General features: G+C 49.0%; 1 protein-coding gene across 1 annotated transcript in view; it reads left to right on the forward strand.

Moving 5' to 3' along the window:
• Positions 1–16,207, forward strand: part of Myo1h (myosin IH) — a 38,098-nt gene that overhangs the window by 20,635 nt on the left and 1,256 nt on the right. The window contains exons 18-29 of the mRNA XM_042669584.1: positions 172–289; positions 1,163–1,276; positions 9,144–9,220; positions 10,400–10,468; positions 12,222–12,306; positions 12,805–12,964; positions 13,344–13,427; positions 14,059–14,152; positions 14,317–14,369; positions 14,995–15,130; positions 15,252–15,322; positions 15,407–15,501. Coding sequence (XP_042525518.1) covers positions 172–289; positions 1,163–1,276; positions 9,144–9,220; positions 10,400–10,468; positions 12,222–12,306; positions 12,805–12,964; positions 13,344–13,427; positions 14,059–14,152; positions 14,317–14,369; positions 14,995–15,130; positions 15,252–15,322; positions 15,407–15,501 — 1,156 coding nt within the window. The remainder of the gene's footprint in view (positions 1–171; positions 290–1,162; positions 1,277–9,143; positions 9,221–10,399; positions 10,469–12,221; positions 12,307–12,804; positions 12,965–13,343; positions 13,428–14,058; positions 14,153–14,316; positions 14,370–14,994; positions 15,131–15,251; positions 15,323–15,406; positions 15,502–16,207) is intronic.

The following is a 16,207-nucleotide window of genomic DNA, read 5'->3' on the forward strand; positions in this document are numbered from 1 at the left end:
GGCTCTTCCTGTCCAGTGGCTGCCGCGTGGAACTCTGGGCCCAATCTCATGATGTGTCAGGAGAAAACCCAAAGCTGGATTTTCCTGTGAACTTTCTCCAGCTCAAAAGCACAACTAGGACCCACGGCCCCCTGTGCAGCCTCTGGTGGGTCCTTTCCTGTCCTCCCTCAGGCAAGTTTGACGACCTCCTCATACGGCATCAGATCAAGTACCTGGGGCTCATGGAGCACCTGCGGGTGAGGAGGGCCGGCTTCGCCTACCGCCGGAAGTACGAGCACTTCCTGCAAAGGTACCCTCTGCTTTGTTGAGCACCTACTATGCGGAGACCTGGGATATGAAAAACAACAAGGGATCACTTAGGGAGCTCGGCTCAGAGCTATGAACGCAAAGCAAAACCCACAAACCTTTGGGAGACCCCAAACACGCAGCTGTCTTCTGTTTTAAGTCCTAACTGCCTTGGGCTGCCTGCGGTGGTTGCCTGGGCCCCTGGGCTGTCAGCAGGGGTGGAGTGGTAGGGTCACAAGCAAGATCTGGAACCACACAGACTTGGGTAGGCACTCCCCCCGTGTTTCTTAGAATTGTCACCTATTTCCTGACCTGTAATGGAAGCTTCTGCACAGCCTGAATGTCTGCATTGGCAGGGGTGGGGTTTGGGGGGGGATGCTTATGAGTATAGTGTACTTACCCCCCCCCCACACACACACATACACACGCACACTCTCCTTGTACACAAATACTTCTTGTGTGATGTATGTGAATTTTTGCTCCTTAACATCATAAGAAACTTGCTAAGATCTTCATAAGCATGTAGAGATCACTATTTTTTCTCCCCTTCCTACCTCCCCCACTCTCTTCCAGTACTGGGGCTCAAACTCAGGGCCACAGCTCTACTTCTGGCTTTTTGGTGGTTCTGGGGAGATCAGTCTCCTGGACTTTCCTGTCCAGTCTGGCTTTGAACTGTGATCCTCAGATTTCAGCCCACTGAGTAGCTGGGATTACAGGCATGAGCCACTGGTGCTCTGTCATTTCTTTCTTGCTGAAACTATATTACTGAATTTGAGGATCGTCATGGGCTGGGGAGTCTTGAGATGCCATGGGGTGCTAAGGAGACCCCCAAGGGGGTACCAGGGCGGCTTCCACTTGATTTTCTCCTCCCTGCCAGGTACAAGTCCTTGTGTCCGGACACATGGCCGCACTGGCATGGGCCTCCGGGAGAGGGCGTGGAAAGGCTGATCAAGTACATCGGCTACAAGCCGGAGGAGTACAAGCTGGGGAAGTAAGTGGCCAGGAACCTCCCAATGTGACCTCTTCCATGGCACCTGGCATCCAGAACTTGTGTGTGTTTGCAAGCAGCGGCCTCTGTCCACTGTTTAAACGTGGCTCCCATGGGTTGAAGGAAGAGAGACAGACCCAAAGGAACTCGGCATTCCTAGCAAGCAGCCTGGGTAGACTTCTGCCTCTGGGCATCTAGATTCTTCCGCTGTCCTTATGTATTGTGACCTCCCAGAGGTCATTCTAGAACTCATAGAATGTGACTTCAGCATTCCAGAAAATGGGTTTCTAGAACTTTGGGAATGTTTAAGATGGAGTTTATCACTATAAACCTGTAGGGAATCTTTGTACACCTTTAAAATGTCCAGGCACAATTCAGTGGGTCGGTCAAGAAGCTGTAAGGGCTGGGACTGTGGCTCAAGTGGAAAAGTACCTGCCGAGCAATGGGAAGTCTTGAGTTCAAATCCCAGTCGGAAGTGTTGAGTGTGTGCCATTAGTCATTTTGGTTGGGGGCTCATTTCCACTCATGGCTGCTGCTCTACTACTTGAGCCATGCCTCCAGGTTAATTTCCTTGCAGGAAGTGCCCAAGCCTGGAAAGGATCCCTTCCCAGACAGCCAGTGTGAAGAATCTGTGCCTCTCGGTCTGCCCAGCCGGCTTTCTCTGAGGACTTGCACATGGCCTCTGTGGCCCGCTGGCCCCTTTCTATCTTTAGGGTCCCATCTTTGGTCCTGTTCTAACAAACTACTCATTCGATTGATTCTGGAGATGGGAGGGAGTCAGGCCCCAGGCATACCTTCACCCTAGAAAGTGAGGTAGGATTGTGGTGGGCTGCTGCCCCCCAGTGGCCGTCCAGGGAGAGAAGAAACCGACCTCTGCTGGTTAGTGAGGTTTTTTAAAAACAAGACCTGTTATCACTGTTAAAAACCCGGGCAGAGGAGGAGTTCTCAAGATGGCGACGGGGCAGTAGGGAAACGCCACAGCTCTCTCCAACCAAAAAGAGAGTTCGAGTTCCAACCTTTAATCTCCCCAAGAGACCGACAACAACAAAAAGACGAACACTCAGAGAAAAACCAGAGGTGGAAAATAACAAAAAAAGAAAGAGAGGAAAAGAAGAATTTCAGAACAGAGAAGAGCGAAGACCCCTCCCCCAACCTTTACTGGCCGCGCGGCAGTGCGCCAAGCCGCCGGCCAGCCGGCCCGGCAGGGGCTGCCGGAGCCACAGAGACACAGGGGGCTGCTTGCAGATCACCAGGTACCGGATTGCAGAACAGCGGATCGCCAGGAACAGAGAAACCTACCAGCCGGGAGTCTCCAGGAGGATCCCACCCCACCCATCACTCTCCACCGGAGCGGAGAGGCTCCATCCCGCCAAAGCCGCCCGGCACCAGCAGCGCCACAAAGGGACCTGTCGCGATCGCAACGACCCGGCGGGGGGCCGCCCAACCCAGCCCGCAACCACCCCAACTGAACTCGGACTGCAACAACAACTGACAGACTGCAACAACAACTGACGACCTACAGGGTGAGTACCCATCAGGGGACAGGGAATCCATCAAGGGAGACCAGAGCTGGAGGGAATCCCCAGACCCTGACCTAGACTCCCTACCCCAACACCCGGACCACAGGACCCACTAAAACTGGGAACTGTTCGAGAGCCCCACCAGCCGGTGGAGCACACTCTGCTGGCCAGGCCAGAGCAAGAGCGCCCCAGGAAGGGAGCTTAAATGCTCAAGCCAGGAACAGTGCCCCTGGGTCAAGACTACCAACAGTAGAAGAAATTTGAACTGTGTCCTCCAGGCTGCATAACCAAGGTGGTATACACATTAGCACAGGCCTAACGAGCGCGCTCCAGGCTGGGGCCGGAACCAGGCCAGGGGACCGGCGCCTGAACAAAGCAAAAAGGGTCAGAAGTGGGGCTGTGGCTCAAATGGTAGGGTGCCAGCCCTGAGCTGAAGAGCTGAGGGACAGCACCCAAACCTAGAGTTCAAGCCCACAACCAGCCCAAAACAAACAAAAACACATCAGGAGCCCATAGCAGACTCCAGTATTTGGGAGAGTGCATCCAGAGCATCTGATCTTCCCAAGAGCACCCGCAGGAGCAAACACAAGCAGTCTAGGCTGCTCAACCCTTCCAAAGGCGGGAATTGCTACAGCAGAGAGCTGAGAATCCTAAGTGAATAGCAGCTGGAAATAGGCTCCCAACAGAATCCAGATCAGACACAGACTCTCTCTACCAATAGAGAATCAGCAACCAAGCAAAGACAGACACACCAAAACAAGATTGAAGAGCAGTCTCCTGAACCCCCATGCGAAAATCACAGAGAAAAATCACAAGGTTTACCACTACCCAGGACAGCAAGCTCACCTCAAAAGCCAGCAGCCACGCAGGGGAGAGCCCCAGTGGGAGCAAAGCAGGAATGGAAGACAAAAACTACATCCAAGGGTTGCTGGAGGCAATGACTCAAGAAATAAAGCGAGAAATGGATCAGAAATTGAAAGAGCACAAGGATGAACTATCAAAAGATATACAGGATATCAAACAAAAATTGGATGCAAAAATAGAAGCTGCACAAACCTCAGTAAGAAGTGAGATAAACGCCAAATTAGAGGTAATGCATACTGATATCACCTCATTGAGAGGTGAGATCAGTACTCTGAGAACCAACATTGAATCCATAAAGGGATCCATTTCCATCATGCAAACCACAATAGAAGCCACGGTCAACAGAGTGAATGAAATGGAAGGTAGAGTGTCAGATACAGAAGACAGAATACACCAACTGGACCAAAAAGTGACAGATATGGAAAAATCACTCAAATTAAACCAAAGGGAAATTCAAGAGCAAGCAGATAATGCTAAAAAATTTAACCTTCGCATAATCGGAGTGGACGAAGGTGAGGAATTCCAGAGCAAGGGAATGCAACACCTATTTAACAAGATAGTCAATGAAAATTTTCCCCACCTCAAAAACGACCATCTTAACTACATCACAAAAGCTTATCGAACACCCAACAAGCAAGATCCCAGGAGAAACACTTCTAGGCACATAATAGTAACAATGATGGATCTGAATAATAAGGAAACAATCCTGCATGCAGCAAAAATGAAGAAGGAGCTATACTACAACGGGAAAAAAATTAGAATCACTGCAGATCTCTCCACACAAACAATGAATGCAAGAAAAGCCTGGGAAAGCACCATACGAGCCCTGAGAGCCAATAACTGCCAACCCAGACTGATATACCCGGCAAAGCTAGCATTCACATTCGATGGAGAACTGAAAACTTTTAATAGCAAAGAAAAACTAAATGAATACATAAACATTAAGCCAGCATTACAAAGAATTCTAAGAGGGGGGACACAACCTGAAGAAAGCAACCAGGAACTGGGACCTGCCCCAAACAGGCATTACTCAAAGTCTAACTGAGCAAGCACAGGAGGAAAGGAAAGAAGAAAAACTTAGGAAAACGGAATGGCAGGGACAACAATGCATCTCTCTATACTTTCTCTTAATATAAATGGGCTGAATTCGCCAATTAAAAGAAAACGAACTGAGGACTGGATCAGAAAACAAGACCCATCCATCTGTTGCCTTCAGGAGACCCACCTCTCAGCCAAACATACAAACAAACTCAGAGTGAAGGGGTGGAAAAGGATCTACCAATCAAATTCCCCCAATAAGAAAGCAGGTGTAGCTATCCTGATATCTGACAAAATAAACTTTTCATTAAAATCAGTACAGAAAGACAAGGACGGACATTACATATTAATAAAGGGAACAATCCAAGAGGAGGATATAACCATCATCAACTTATATGCCCCAAATATCGGTGCACCCAGATATGTTAAACAAATGCTCTCAAACTTACAGAATAAAATAGATCCCAATACGATAATACTAGGAGACTTTAACACGCCACTCTCACCAAAGGACAGGTCTACCAACCAGAGGATTGGCAAAGAAGCTACCGAATTAAGTGAGGCCATACTTCAAGCGGAATTAACTGACATCTACCGAGTATTTCACCCTAAAACAACACAGTACACATTCTTCTCAGCAGCTCATGGAACTTTCTCCAAAATAGACCATATCATAGTTCATTCAAGGAACTTAAGCAAATACAAAGGGATCGACATAATCCCCTGTATCCTATCTGACCACAGTGGAATCAAGCTAGCTCTCAATAACAAAGCATACCGCAGAAATTTCTCTAATACATGGAAATTGAACAGCACACTCCTTAACAAGGCCTGGGTAACAGAAGAGATCAGAGAAGAAATAAAGCATTTCCTAGAACTCAATGAAAATGAAAACACCTCACAAAGAAACTTGTGGGACACAGCAAAAGCAGTCCTGAGGGGCAAATTTATTGCCCTCAGTGCCCACATCAAGAGAATGGAGACAGACCAAGTAAATAATCTCATGTTGCAACTAAAACAGCTAGAAAAACAAGAAAAAATGGGACCTAAAGCTACTAGACGAAGCCAGATAACCAAATTGAGAGCAGAGATTAACCAATTAGAAAATCAGAAAACCATAACCAAAATAAACCAAACAAAAAGCTGGTTCTTTGAAAAAATAAACAAAATTGATGGCCCGTTGGCAAGATTAATTAAAAAAAGAAGAGAGGAAACCCATATTAATAGGATTAGGGATGCCACGGGAAACATCACAACACGTACCCAAGATATCCAAACAATTCTAACAGACTACTTTCAAAAGCTATACTCTCTAAAGGAAGAAAATCTGGCGGAAATGGATGCATTTTTAGAGAAATACAAGTTACCCAAACTGAGCAAAGAAGAAGTTAACCAATTAAATAAGCCAATATCCTATAATGAGATACAGGAAGCTATCAAAAGTCTTCCAACAAAAAAAAGCCCAGGACCAGATGGATTCACAGCAGAATTCTATAAGACCTTTAAAGAAGAACTAATACCCATACTCCTCAAGCTCTTCAGAGAAACAGAGAAGGAGGGAGCTATCCCAAACTCATTCTACGAAGCCAATATCACACTCATCCCCAAACCAGGCAAAGACCCAACCAAAAAGGAGAATTACAGGCCAATCTCCTTGATGAACACAGATGCAAAGATCCTTAACAAGATTCTAGCTAACAGAATCCAGAAACACATAAAAAAAATAATACACTATGATCAGGTAGGCTTCATCCCAGAGACACAGGGATGGTTTAACATACGTAAGTCAATAAATGTAATCCAGCATATCAACAGAGCCAAGGTCAAGAATCACATGATTATCGCCACAGATGCAGAAAAGGCCTTTGATAAAATTCAACATTCATTCATGCTAAAAGCTCTGGAGAAAATAGGAATAGAAGGAACATTTCTAAAAACAATAAAAGCCATTTATGACAGACCAATAGCCAATATTATACTTAATGGGGAAAAGCTACAACCAATCCTCCTAAAAACAGGAACAAGGCAAGGATGTCCACTGTCTCCACTCCTCTTCAACATAGTCCTAGAACCCTTAGCCAGGGCAATAAGGCAAGAAAAAGACATTAAAGGGATCCGCATAGGGAAAGAAGAAGTGAAACTATCCCTTTTTGCAGACGACATGATACTATACCTCCACGATCCCAAAAACTCCATCCCCAAACTTTTAGAAATCATAAGTCACTTCGGCAAAATAGCAGGATACAAAATAAACCCACAAAAATCAGTTGCCTTCCTATACACTGATAACGCACAGGAAGAGAGGGAAATAAAGGGAGCAACCCCATTCACAATAACCTCCCAAAAAATAAAATATTTAGGAATTAACCTAACCAAAGATGTAAAAGAACTATTTAATGAGAACTATAAAAAGTTAAAGAAAGAAATTGCAGAAGACACTAGGAAATGGAAAGACCTCCCATGCTCCTGGATAGGCCGACTTAATATAGTAAAGATGGTGATACTTCCAAAATTAATATACAAATTCAATGCAATTCCTATTAAAATCCCAATGACGTACATCACTGAAATACAGAAAACAGTCCAAAAATTTATATGGAACAACAAAAGACCTAGAATAGCCAAAACAATTCTAGGGGATAAAGACAATATGGGAGGGCTATCCATGCCGAACTTCAAACTCTACTACAGAGCTATAATCACAAAGACAGCATGGTACTGGCACAAAAACAGACCCGAAGACCAATGGAACAGAATAGAAGATCCAGATATAAATCCACAGGCCTACAGCCAGCTGATATTCGACAAAGGAGCCAAAGACATACAATGGAAGAAACACAGCCTCTTCAACCGCTGGTGCTGGGAAAACTGGGCAGCCACATGCAGAAAACTAAAAGTGGACCCCAGCCTATCACCATGCACCAACATCAACTCAAAATGGATTAAAGACCTTAACATTAAACCTGAATCTCTGAAACTACTGCAGGACAGAGTAGGAGAGACACTTGAACTAATAGGCACAGGAAGGAACTTCCTGAACAGAGTCCCAGGGTCACAACAAGTTGGAGAGAGACTCGACAAATGGGACTACCTTAAAATAAAAAGCTTCTGCACAGCTAAATCTATCGCAACTAAGCTAGAAAGACAACCAACTAATTGGGAAAAAATATTTACCAGCAATATATCAGACAAGGGGTTAACATCCTGTATATACAGGGAACTCAAGAAACTAATCCCTCCCAAACCTAACAAACCAATTACTAAATGGGCAAGGGAACTAAAGAGGGACTTCTCAAATGAAGAAATAAAAATGGCAAAGAAACACATGAGGAAATGTTCATCATCCCTGGTGGTGAAGGAAATGCAAATAAAGACAACCCTGAGATACCACCTTACCCCAGACAGAATGTCCCACATCCACAAATCAGCCAACGACAAATGCTGGAGGGGATGTGGAGAAAGAGGAACCCTATTACACTGCTGGTGGGAATGTACACTTATACAACCACTTTGGAAAGCAGTCTGGAGGGTCCTTAGAAAGCTAAAGATTGACCTCCCTTACGACCCAGTCATACCACTTCTAGGCATCTACCCTGAACAACAGGAACCAATATACAAGGACACGTGCACCTCCATGTTTATTGCAGCACTGTTCGCAATAGCTAGGATATGGAAACAACCTAGGTGCCCCACCACAGATGAATGGATCCAAAAATTGTGGTATCTATACACAATGGAATATTATGCAGCCATTAGAAATGACAAAATAATGGCATTTGCAGGGAAATGGATGGAGCTAGAAGGAATCATGTTGAGCGAGGTAAGCCAAGAACGAAGAGACAAACGGTACATGGTCTCCCTCATAAGTGGATGCTAAATCCAAAAGGTTAGTGATACGACAAAACTAACAGGACTTAAGAAACAAAGAACTCCCGCTCATCTGGTTGAACCACTACTAAATATCCTCATGCTGCTGATCACAAATATGGTATATAACATGTGAACACTGTTATATATTACAGACTGTGGTAGACAATTTGCTCCAGGGAAGTTAGAATGAACTTGTGACTTTGAAATTATGTAATCATTTAATCACAATCAAAAAAAAAAAAAAAAAAAAGAACCTCGGGGAAGGGAGGGAGGGAGGGGATGGTAGGGGGAAAACAATGGAGGGGGTAACAATGTTCAAGAGGAAGTGTACTCATAACCTCACTCATGTAACTGTGACCCTCTGTATAGTAGCTTTACAATAAAAAAAAAAAAAAACCCGGGCAGTAGTTGGGCCTGTGATCCTAACTACTCAGGAAGCTGAGGTCTGAGGATCATGGTCCAAACCCAGAAGGGCATGAGCTGGGGTTTGGGGGAAGAACAACTTTTTTTTTTTTTTTTTTTAAACCAATACAGGTGGTAACTGACCAATTAATAATTTAAAATGTTTTCTTTTCTAGAACTAAAATATTCATTCGCTTCCCAAGAACTCTGTTTGCTACTGAAGATGCCTTTGAATTTAGTAAACATCAATTAGGTATGATTTTAGACAAACCTGATTTCAGCAGGCTGAAATGAGTAGGTTTAGCTTGGGTGTCATATAATTGGGAGACATATTCCATTTGGAAAACAGGCAGACCAATGCCTCTGTTCTGTGCATATTAGGACCCCTTGGGGTGCACAGCAGGACAGAAAACTGGGGGTGTCCAAACCCCTTTCATCCAGCTTCTAAATTACCACTTGGGTGAACAGCTTTAAAGCCTGCAGCTAGGGCGTGTGTTGTGAGTAGAGATGAGAAAAGTCAGATTCTGGGTGAGGCAGGGAGGGGAGCCGGTGCCAGTGCTCATACTTGTAACCCTAGCTACTCCAGAAGCTGAGATCTGAGGACGGCAGTTCAAAGCCAGCCCAGAAAGGAAAGTCTGCGAGACTCTTCTCTCCAGTTAACCACCAAATAGCTGGAAGTGAAGCAGTGGCTCAGGTGGCAGGATACTGGCTTTGAGCAAAGAAGCTTAGGGACAGTGTCCAGGCCCTGAGTTCAAACCCAGGACTGGCATAAACAAAAGCCCGCCAGAGGGGACCTCTTCCTGGAACTGGGACCAGCCAGGAAAGTTGAGCAACGGGCGCAGTTGGTGTGTGCCGTGTGCCCAGTGTACAGGAAGGCCTTTGCACACTGCCTCATTCTCAGAACAACACTACGGAGGGGGTGTTGCCACTGCTTCATATTCAGGGAAACGGAGGCATTGGTAGCTCGCCGAAGGCCCGTAAGCACCAGCCTGGGTGTGAAGGCCCAGGTTTACAACCAGACAGCCCCACTTTTGGCCTCTCCAGCAGTAGCTTCCCCATCACAAAGGACCTGGCTGAGGCAAAGGGGCATGTCTAGCACCTGTGGCCTCAGGGGGCCGAGTCAGCTCCAGGAGGATGCCTCTGCTGACCTTTGAGGCCCTCCGTGACCTTGACCTGGGATCACATAGGGGTGAAGGCAGAAGATGGAGCAGCTGGGATCACCCACCTCTGGGCTCGCTGTCCGTGCGTCCTGGGGTGGCGTGGCATCATTGCCACATGAGCGTGGGTACGGCTGGCCCAGGGGGCTGGCGGTGCTGCCTGCCTCGGGAGGAGGGGCCTGAGGATGAGCTGCAGGGCAGACCCGGGGGAAGGAACCCGTGCGCACAGGCGCACAGAGGAAAGCCACTCACCTGAGCTGCTGCTTCGTTTGCAGTTGCAAGGATCCAGGCCACGTACAGAGGCTGCCGGGCACGGAGGGAATACCTCAGGAAAAGACGAGCAGGTAAGAGGTGCGGGAGGCCAGAGCGGCACCCTCCCTCTCTCTCTCCATTTGGGCTCTTCTCTTTCTCTCACCTGCCTGCCCTGGAAACTCTGGAAGGGGGCTGTCTGGGGCCCAATTCTGGGGGCTGCTCTCATTGCTACCTGACCAGAGAGACTGCCATTGGGGCCGGATTTCGTCCATTGGGTATATTTTATGTCCATGCTTTCTATGGGTGCCAGTACTCAGGCTTAAACTCAGGGCCTTGAGTACTTGCTCTTCGTCCATCCCCCTCCCCCCCCCGGGCTGGTACTCTGCTGCTTTAACCATTCCCCCAGTCTTGCTTTTTGCTGGTAAACTGGAGGTGGAGTCTGACTTTCCTGCCAGAGGTTGGTTGGCCTTGAACTGTGATCCTCTATATTTCAACCTTCTGAGTAGCTAGAATTTCAGCTTAAGCCATCGGTGCCCATGTGTTTCCACACTTCAGGAATATATATATATATATTGGCCACTCCTGGGGCTTGAACTCAGGGCCTGGGCACTGTCCCGGAGCTGCTTTTGCTCAAGGCTAGCGCTCTACCACTTGAGCCACAGAGCCCCTTCTGGATTTTTGTTTCCATGGTACTGAGGAATCGAAGCCAGGGCTTCATGCATGCTAGCACTCCACCACTGAGCCACGTTCCCAGCCCAGTAATTTTTCTTAAAAGGCTTGCAGCCCCGTGTGTATCATTCTCAGGCAGGGTCCCCCTGTAACCCATCTGTTCAAATTTGTTCTCGTACCCTGTTTTTCTCCTGTCCTGCCATCTACAGATCATCACTGAACAATATATTCCCCTACATTACAAGAGGGCAAGAGCAAATATCTTAGGACTTTTGGGTCTCTCATGTAGCTCAGAAGTAGCTCTAGACAGCATGCAAATGAATGGGCACAAATATTTTGCAATAAAACTTTATTAGTATAAACAGGTAGGCACTGTTTTCTGGTTCCTGAGTAACCTATGTATAGTTCTCTCAGTTCTGTGGATGAAATTTGGGGCTGGCTGCCGGTGGCTCACACTGAAAAACTATCTGTACAGGAGACTGAGATCTGAAGATGGCAGTTCAAAGCCAGTCCAGGCAGAAAAGTCATCTCCAGTTCTCCAAAGCAAAGACTCTTATCTCCAATTACAACTAGAAAACCTCCATGGCTCAAAGTGGTCCAGCGAGCACTTTGAGCAAAGAGCTCAGGGACAGCACCTGGCCCTCAGTTCAAGCCCCATGACCACCACCAACAACAAAAAAGAAATTTGGGTTGCCTGTTTCTGTAACAGACAATGCAACTCTGGAGAAGAAAGGCATTTAAGAATCGTAATAACCACAGACTGGGGTGTGGTTCACATGGTAGGGTACCTGCGTAGCAAACACAAGGCTCCAAGTTCAAACCCCAGTATCATCAAAAAGAATGGAAGTAATAAAAATATTTGAAAGCCCTTAAAAATGAGAAGACAGGCCAGGACCTAATAGTTTCGCGTGTCCCAATTTATGCATTCTCTAGTCCCTGAAAAAGGCCTCGGGAACCCCCGTGAAGTAACTCGCAGCTTCCCAGAGTGCCGCCTTGCGTTCCGTCTCCCTGGTTGGGCTGTCTGAGCACCCCAGGTACAACCTGTAGCCATGCACCTGGCCTCGCGTGCACCACCAGCTGTGTGCTGAGTGTAGATGGAGTCTTCTGGAAAAGCCTCCTGTGTTTCCATACACTAGCGCTCACCTCCTAATTCCAGCAGTGGACTTTTTTTTCCAGCCACCACACTGGAAGCCTACTGGCGGGGAGCCCTGGCTCGGAGGGAGATCAAGAGGAGAAGGTGGGCCGTGCAGGTGGTAAGAAGGTAGGATGGGGAGCCGGGCAGGAGAGGCTGGCATGGGGTGGGGAGGAGGCATGCCCTGCAGGATGCTGCCCCCTTTCTTTGCCCTGATGTACCCATTCAGGGGTTCACAACTCTGTATGTTTGTGATTTCCCTTGGCCAGTTCAAAGCCTAGAGCCTCCTAGAGCTGGATAGGCAGCGTGAGGCCATGTCAGGAGTGGGTGGGAGATGTCAGGCCACGTCAGTAGTTTGCATGAAGTGTTCTGACCCAGGGCACCGGTGCTGGGGAGCCAGGCCAGGCCCGGGCTCCCAGGTGGCTCTCAGGGAATACCTCTGCTTGGGCTGATGGTTTTTTTTTTTTTTTCCAACTGAAAATGACGTCTAGCTAGCTAACACAAGCGCCGTGCAGGTGAAGCAGAACCTTCCTGATGTGTTTCTGTAAACTCTCATTTCCCGATGGGTGAGAGGACGCGGGTGTGAGGAAAAGGGCCGGGAGCGGAGCCGCACTCTTTGCTTTTGAGGTTCATCAAGGGATTCATCCACCGTGACAAACCGCTTGGTCCTGACAACGAGGACTTTATCACGTTCATGCGCAAGAATTACATCTTGAAGCTGCGGTACCACGTCCCGAGGAGCGTGCTGGACAAGAGCTGGCTGCGGCCCCCGGGCATCCTGGAGAGCGTAAGGTTGCATGGCGGCCTGTGCGCTCTGCCCCGCAGGGGCCTGTGAGGGGGGCACTCCGGACACCCCATCAAAGGCTCTGGGAATCCCACCAAGAAGCCAGTCCCTCAGGCGACCCCAAGCCATGCTCTCGTTTGAGAAGCACTGGTTTGCTCGGCCTAGTGTAATCCCAGCTCCTGGGAGGCTAAGGCAGGAGGACCAGGGCTTTGAGGATGGGCTTTAAGGTGAGACCCTGTCTCAAAGGAAAAAAAAGGAAAGAAAAAAGCTCCAGTCAGACTGGAAGGCGAGCTGCTCTGACTGTAAAATCCTCATGTTGTACATGGCTGTGTCCAGGCATGCGCGGGGACGGGTGGGGAAGAAGCGCGTGTTCTCCACACAGGCTTCCGATCTGCTCCGGACCATGTGCGTGAGGAACCTGGTTCGCAAGTACTGCCGCGGGCTGACAGCTGAGCGGAAAGCCATGGTAGGGACGCAGCAGGGGCAAGGGCCGGGCCTGCAATCACAGACCAAGTTCACAAGTTTGTGTGCACCAGTCCACCTATGAGCCAAGGGTCAGCTGCTCCATGAGCTGTAGGTGAGGTCGGCAGCCCTGTGCTGTTACCATGGAGACAGAGCGGATGCAAGCCCCTTGCTGGGGAAGGAGCATTCCTTGCAGATCTTCTCTGCAACAGGTAGATGCTGACAGGAAAAGCATTTTCGGCTTTGTGGGCCAGCCGCACATCAGTTGTCGTGACTGAGCTGTACAGCTGGCGTTGAGCCAGCGTGGGGTGTAATTAACCATGTGGTGGTGCTCCCAGAAACTTCCCTCACAAACAGGCAACATGTAGTGCCATCCCCTGACCGCTCTCTCCATGTCTGGAAACCCCGCTCTCAGGCAGTCAGCTCAAGGATGGAGGTCTGCCAAGCCCAGGGTCCACCAGTCCTTAAAAGTATTTTGGCCAAGAATGTGTTCTGACTTCTGCGCCAAAGCATTACAAGGTTTCTATGGTGAACCAGACAAGGGTGCAGAACTGCAGGCCTCACACTCCTCTGTCCCCTGACCGTCTCAGGGCTACCGTATTTTTGTTTTTCTCACTTTCAAACTGTATTGTCAGATGCAGGAAAAGGTGGTTACAAGCGACATCTTCGGGGGAAAGAAGGAAGGCTACGCAGAAAGTTTAAAGCAACCCTTCGCCAGCAGTCGCATAGGTAAGTTCATCGTCTTCCAGTGTATACGCAGCTTCCGGTCTCTAAAACGCTGGGGGAGGCGTTTGGCTCTGCAGCACTTCCGGCAGCTTCAGCCTGGAGGGGCACAGGTCCACCTCCCCTCGGTGCTATTTAATAACTCACGGGTGTTGTGGTTCCCTTGACAGATGGAGACATCAATCCTAAAGTGCTTCAACTTATTGGCAGCGAGAGAATCCAGGTACAGGGTGTGTGTGTGTGTCCTGGGCCTCCGGCTGAACCCCTCAAGGTGGAGGGCAACGTTTGCTGTGTGCAGTGTCTGTGCCGCTCTGGGAGTTAGCGACGATAATGGGGTGACTGTCAGACTCAAAGAACAGCAAGAGATGATTGTCAGTCACCCTAAAAAAAAAACACATTTGCTTTTCTGTGGAATTGAGAGGTGAAGCCAATGGGTTCTTCCTGCAACACTCCCAAGTTGGTGAGGGGTAGTGGGTGAATAAGCTGGTGCCCACAGTGACTGGGAGATTCTGGGTGCCTCCCGTCCTGTGTGGATCTGGGCTACAGGGTGGGGTGCTTAAGAGGCAGCCGGCAACAAATGGCTGTCCTCCCGCGCCTAAGGGCCACACTGGCTGGTGGCTCCCTGGAGAACAGGGCAGAGGGTTGGCATATCACCTAGTCCCGAGTGGGTTCTCCTCTGCTGGCTTCTCAGAGCAGGTCTGCTGGAGGCAGGTGGACCTCAGGAAGTATAGGGAAGCAAAATCTCCCCCACAGAGAGCCCAGGGACAGGGGAGAAGGGTCCGGGGCTTAGCACAGCAGGAAGCTCCCAAGTGGCCCTCCCCCTCGTGGTGACCCTGGCCTCCTTGCAGTACGCCGTGCCGGTCATCAAGTATGACAGGAAAGGCTTCAAGGCCCGGCAGAGGCAACTCATCCTCACCCAGAAAGCGGCTTACGTGGTTGAACTTGCCAAGATCAAGCAGAAAATAGACTACTCAGCACTCAAAGGTAAGAGGCAGCAGCCTCAGGACCGATCCTGCCCGCCCAGGGTCGGCGTGGCCACTGGGCCCTGAGTTTCTGTTAACATCGAGCTGCCTGCTTCCTGGACACTAACTCGATCTGTCTCCAGGCGTCTCCACCAGCAATCTGAGTGATGGGATCTTAGTCATTCACGTCTCCCCTGAGGACCACAAGCAAAAGGTAACTGTGGGGCCCGTGTCCCACTGTCTGAGAGTTTTTCTTCACATCGCCAGTTCTGACCACGCCGTCTCCGCCTCTCCCCAGGGAGATGCCGTGCTACAGTGTGAGCACGTGTTTGAAGCAGTCACCAAACTCACCATGCTGCTTCAGGACGATGTTGTCAAGGTGGTGCAAGGCAGGTGAGTGGCTTTATCGGCTCGGGGTTCAAACGCTGGCAGGGCCTGCAGAGTCAGTTCTTCTACCCGTGCCTGCCTGCCTGCCGCCAGCGAGGGGAGAGGAAGGCTCCCTTGCTTTTCCTGAAAAATCACCTACTTCCCAGAAAGTGAAAATGGAGGTCAGTGTTCACCACTGCCCTCTGGAAGCCACAGTTCCCATCTCCAAAGGCGCCACTCATGTTCTAGGGGGCTCTGGGCTGGGCAGGGGAGAACTGGTGTGCACCTGCCTACAGACTGAGCAGGAAAAGGATGTAAAAGGAAGGCACGTAGCCCATAAGAAATGAATATCCTTATTTAGGAGCTGGGAAGGTGGCTCAGGGGTAGAGTGCTTGCCTTGCGCTGAACTGCTGAGGGACAGCGCCCAGGCCCAGAGTTCAGGCCCCACGACCGGACACCGCCCCCCCCCAAAAAAAAGAAATGAATACCCTTATTTAATTCAAACTTAAAAGTGCTGGCTGCCTTTTCTATTTCTCAGCCAAGCAAGCAGGGGGCGTGGAGCTCAGGCCCAGGCAGACATCCTGTTCTCAGACCCAACAGCAGCTTCGGTGCTGCTTGTCCCAAGGGTGTACGGCCTGAGAGGCGACTGGGGATGGGAGAGAAGATTGTGGAGTGAGCTGTGTCTCTGCTGGGGGAGGGGGGAGGAATATTAGCATGAGCAGTGCAGATCATT

The sequence above is a fragment of the Dipodomys spectabilis genome, unplaced genomic scaffold, assembly GCF_019054845.1.
Source record: "Dipodomys spectabilis isolate Male_0828 unplaced genomic scaffold, ASM1905484v1 ptg000499l, whole genome shotgun sequence".
Lineage (NCBI taxonomy): Eukaryota > Metazoa > Chordata > Mammalia > Rodentia > Heteromyidae > Dipodomys > Dipodomys spectabilis.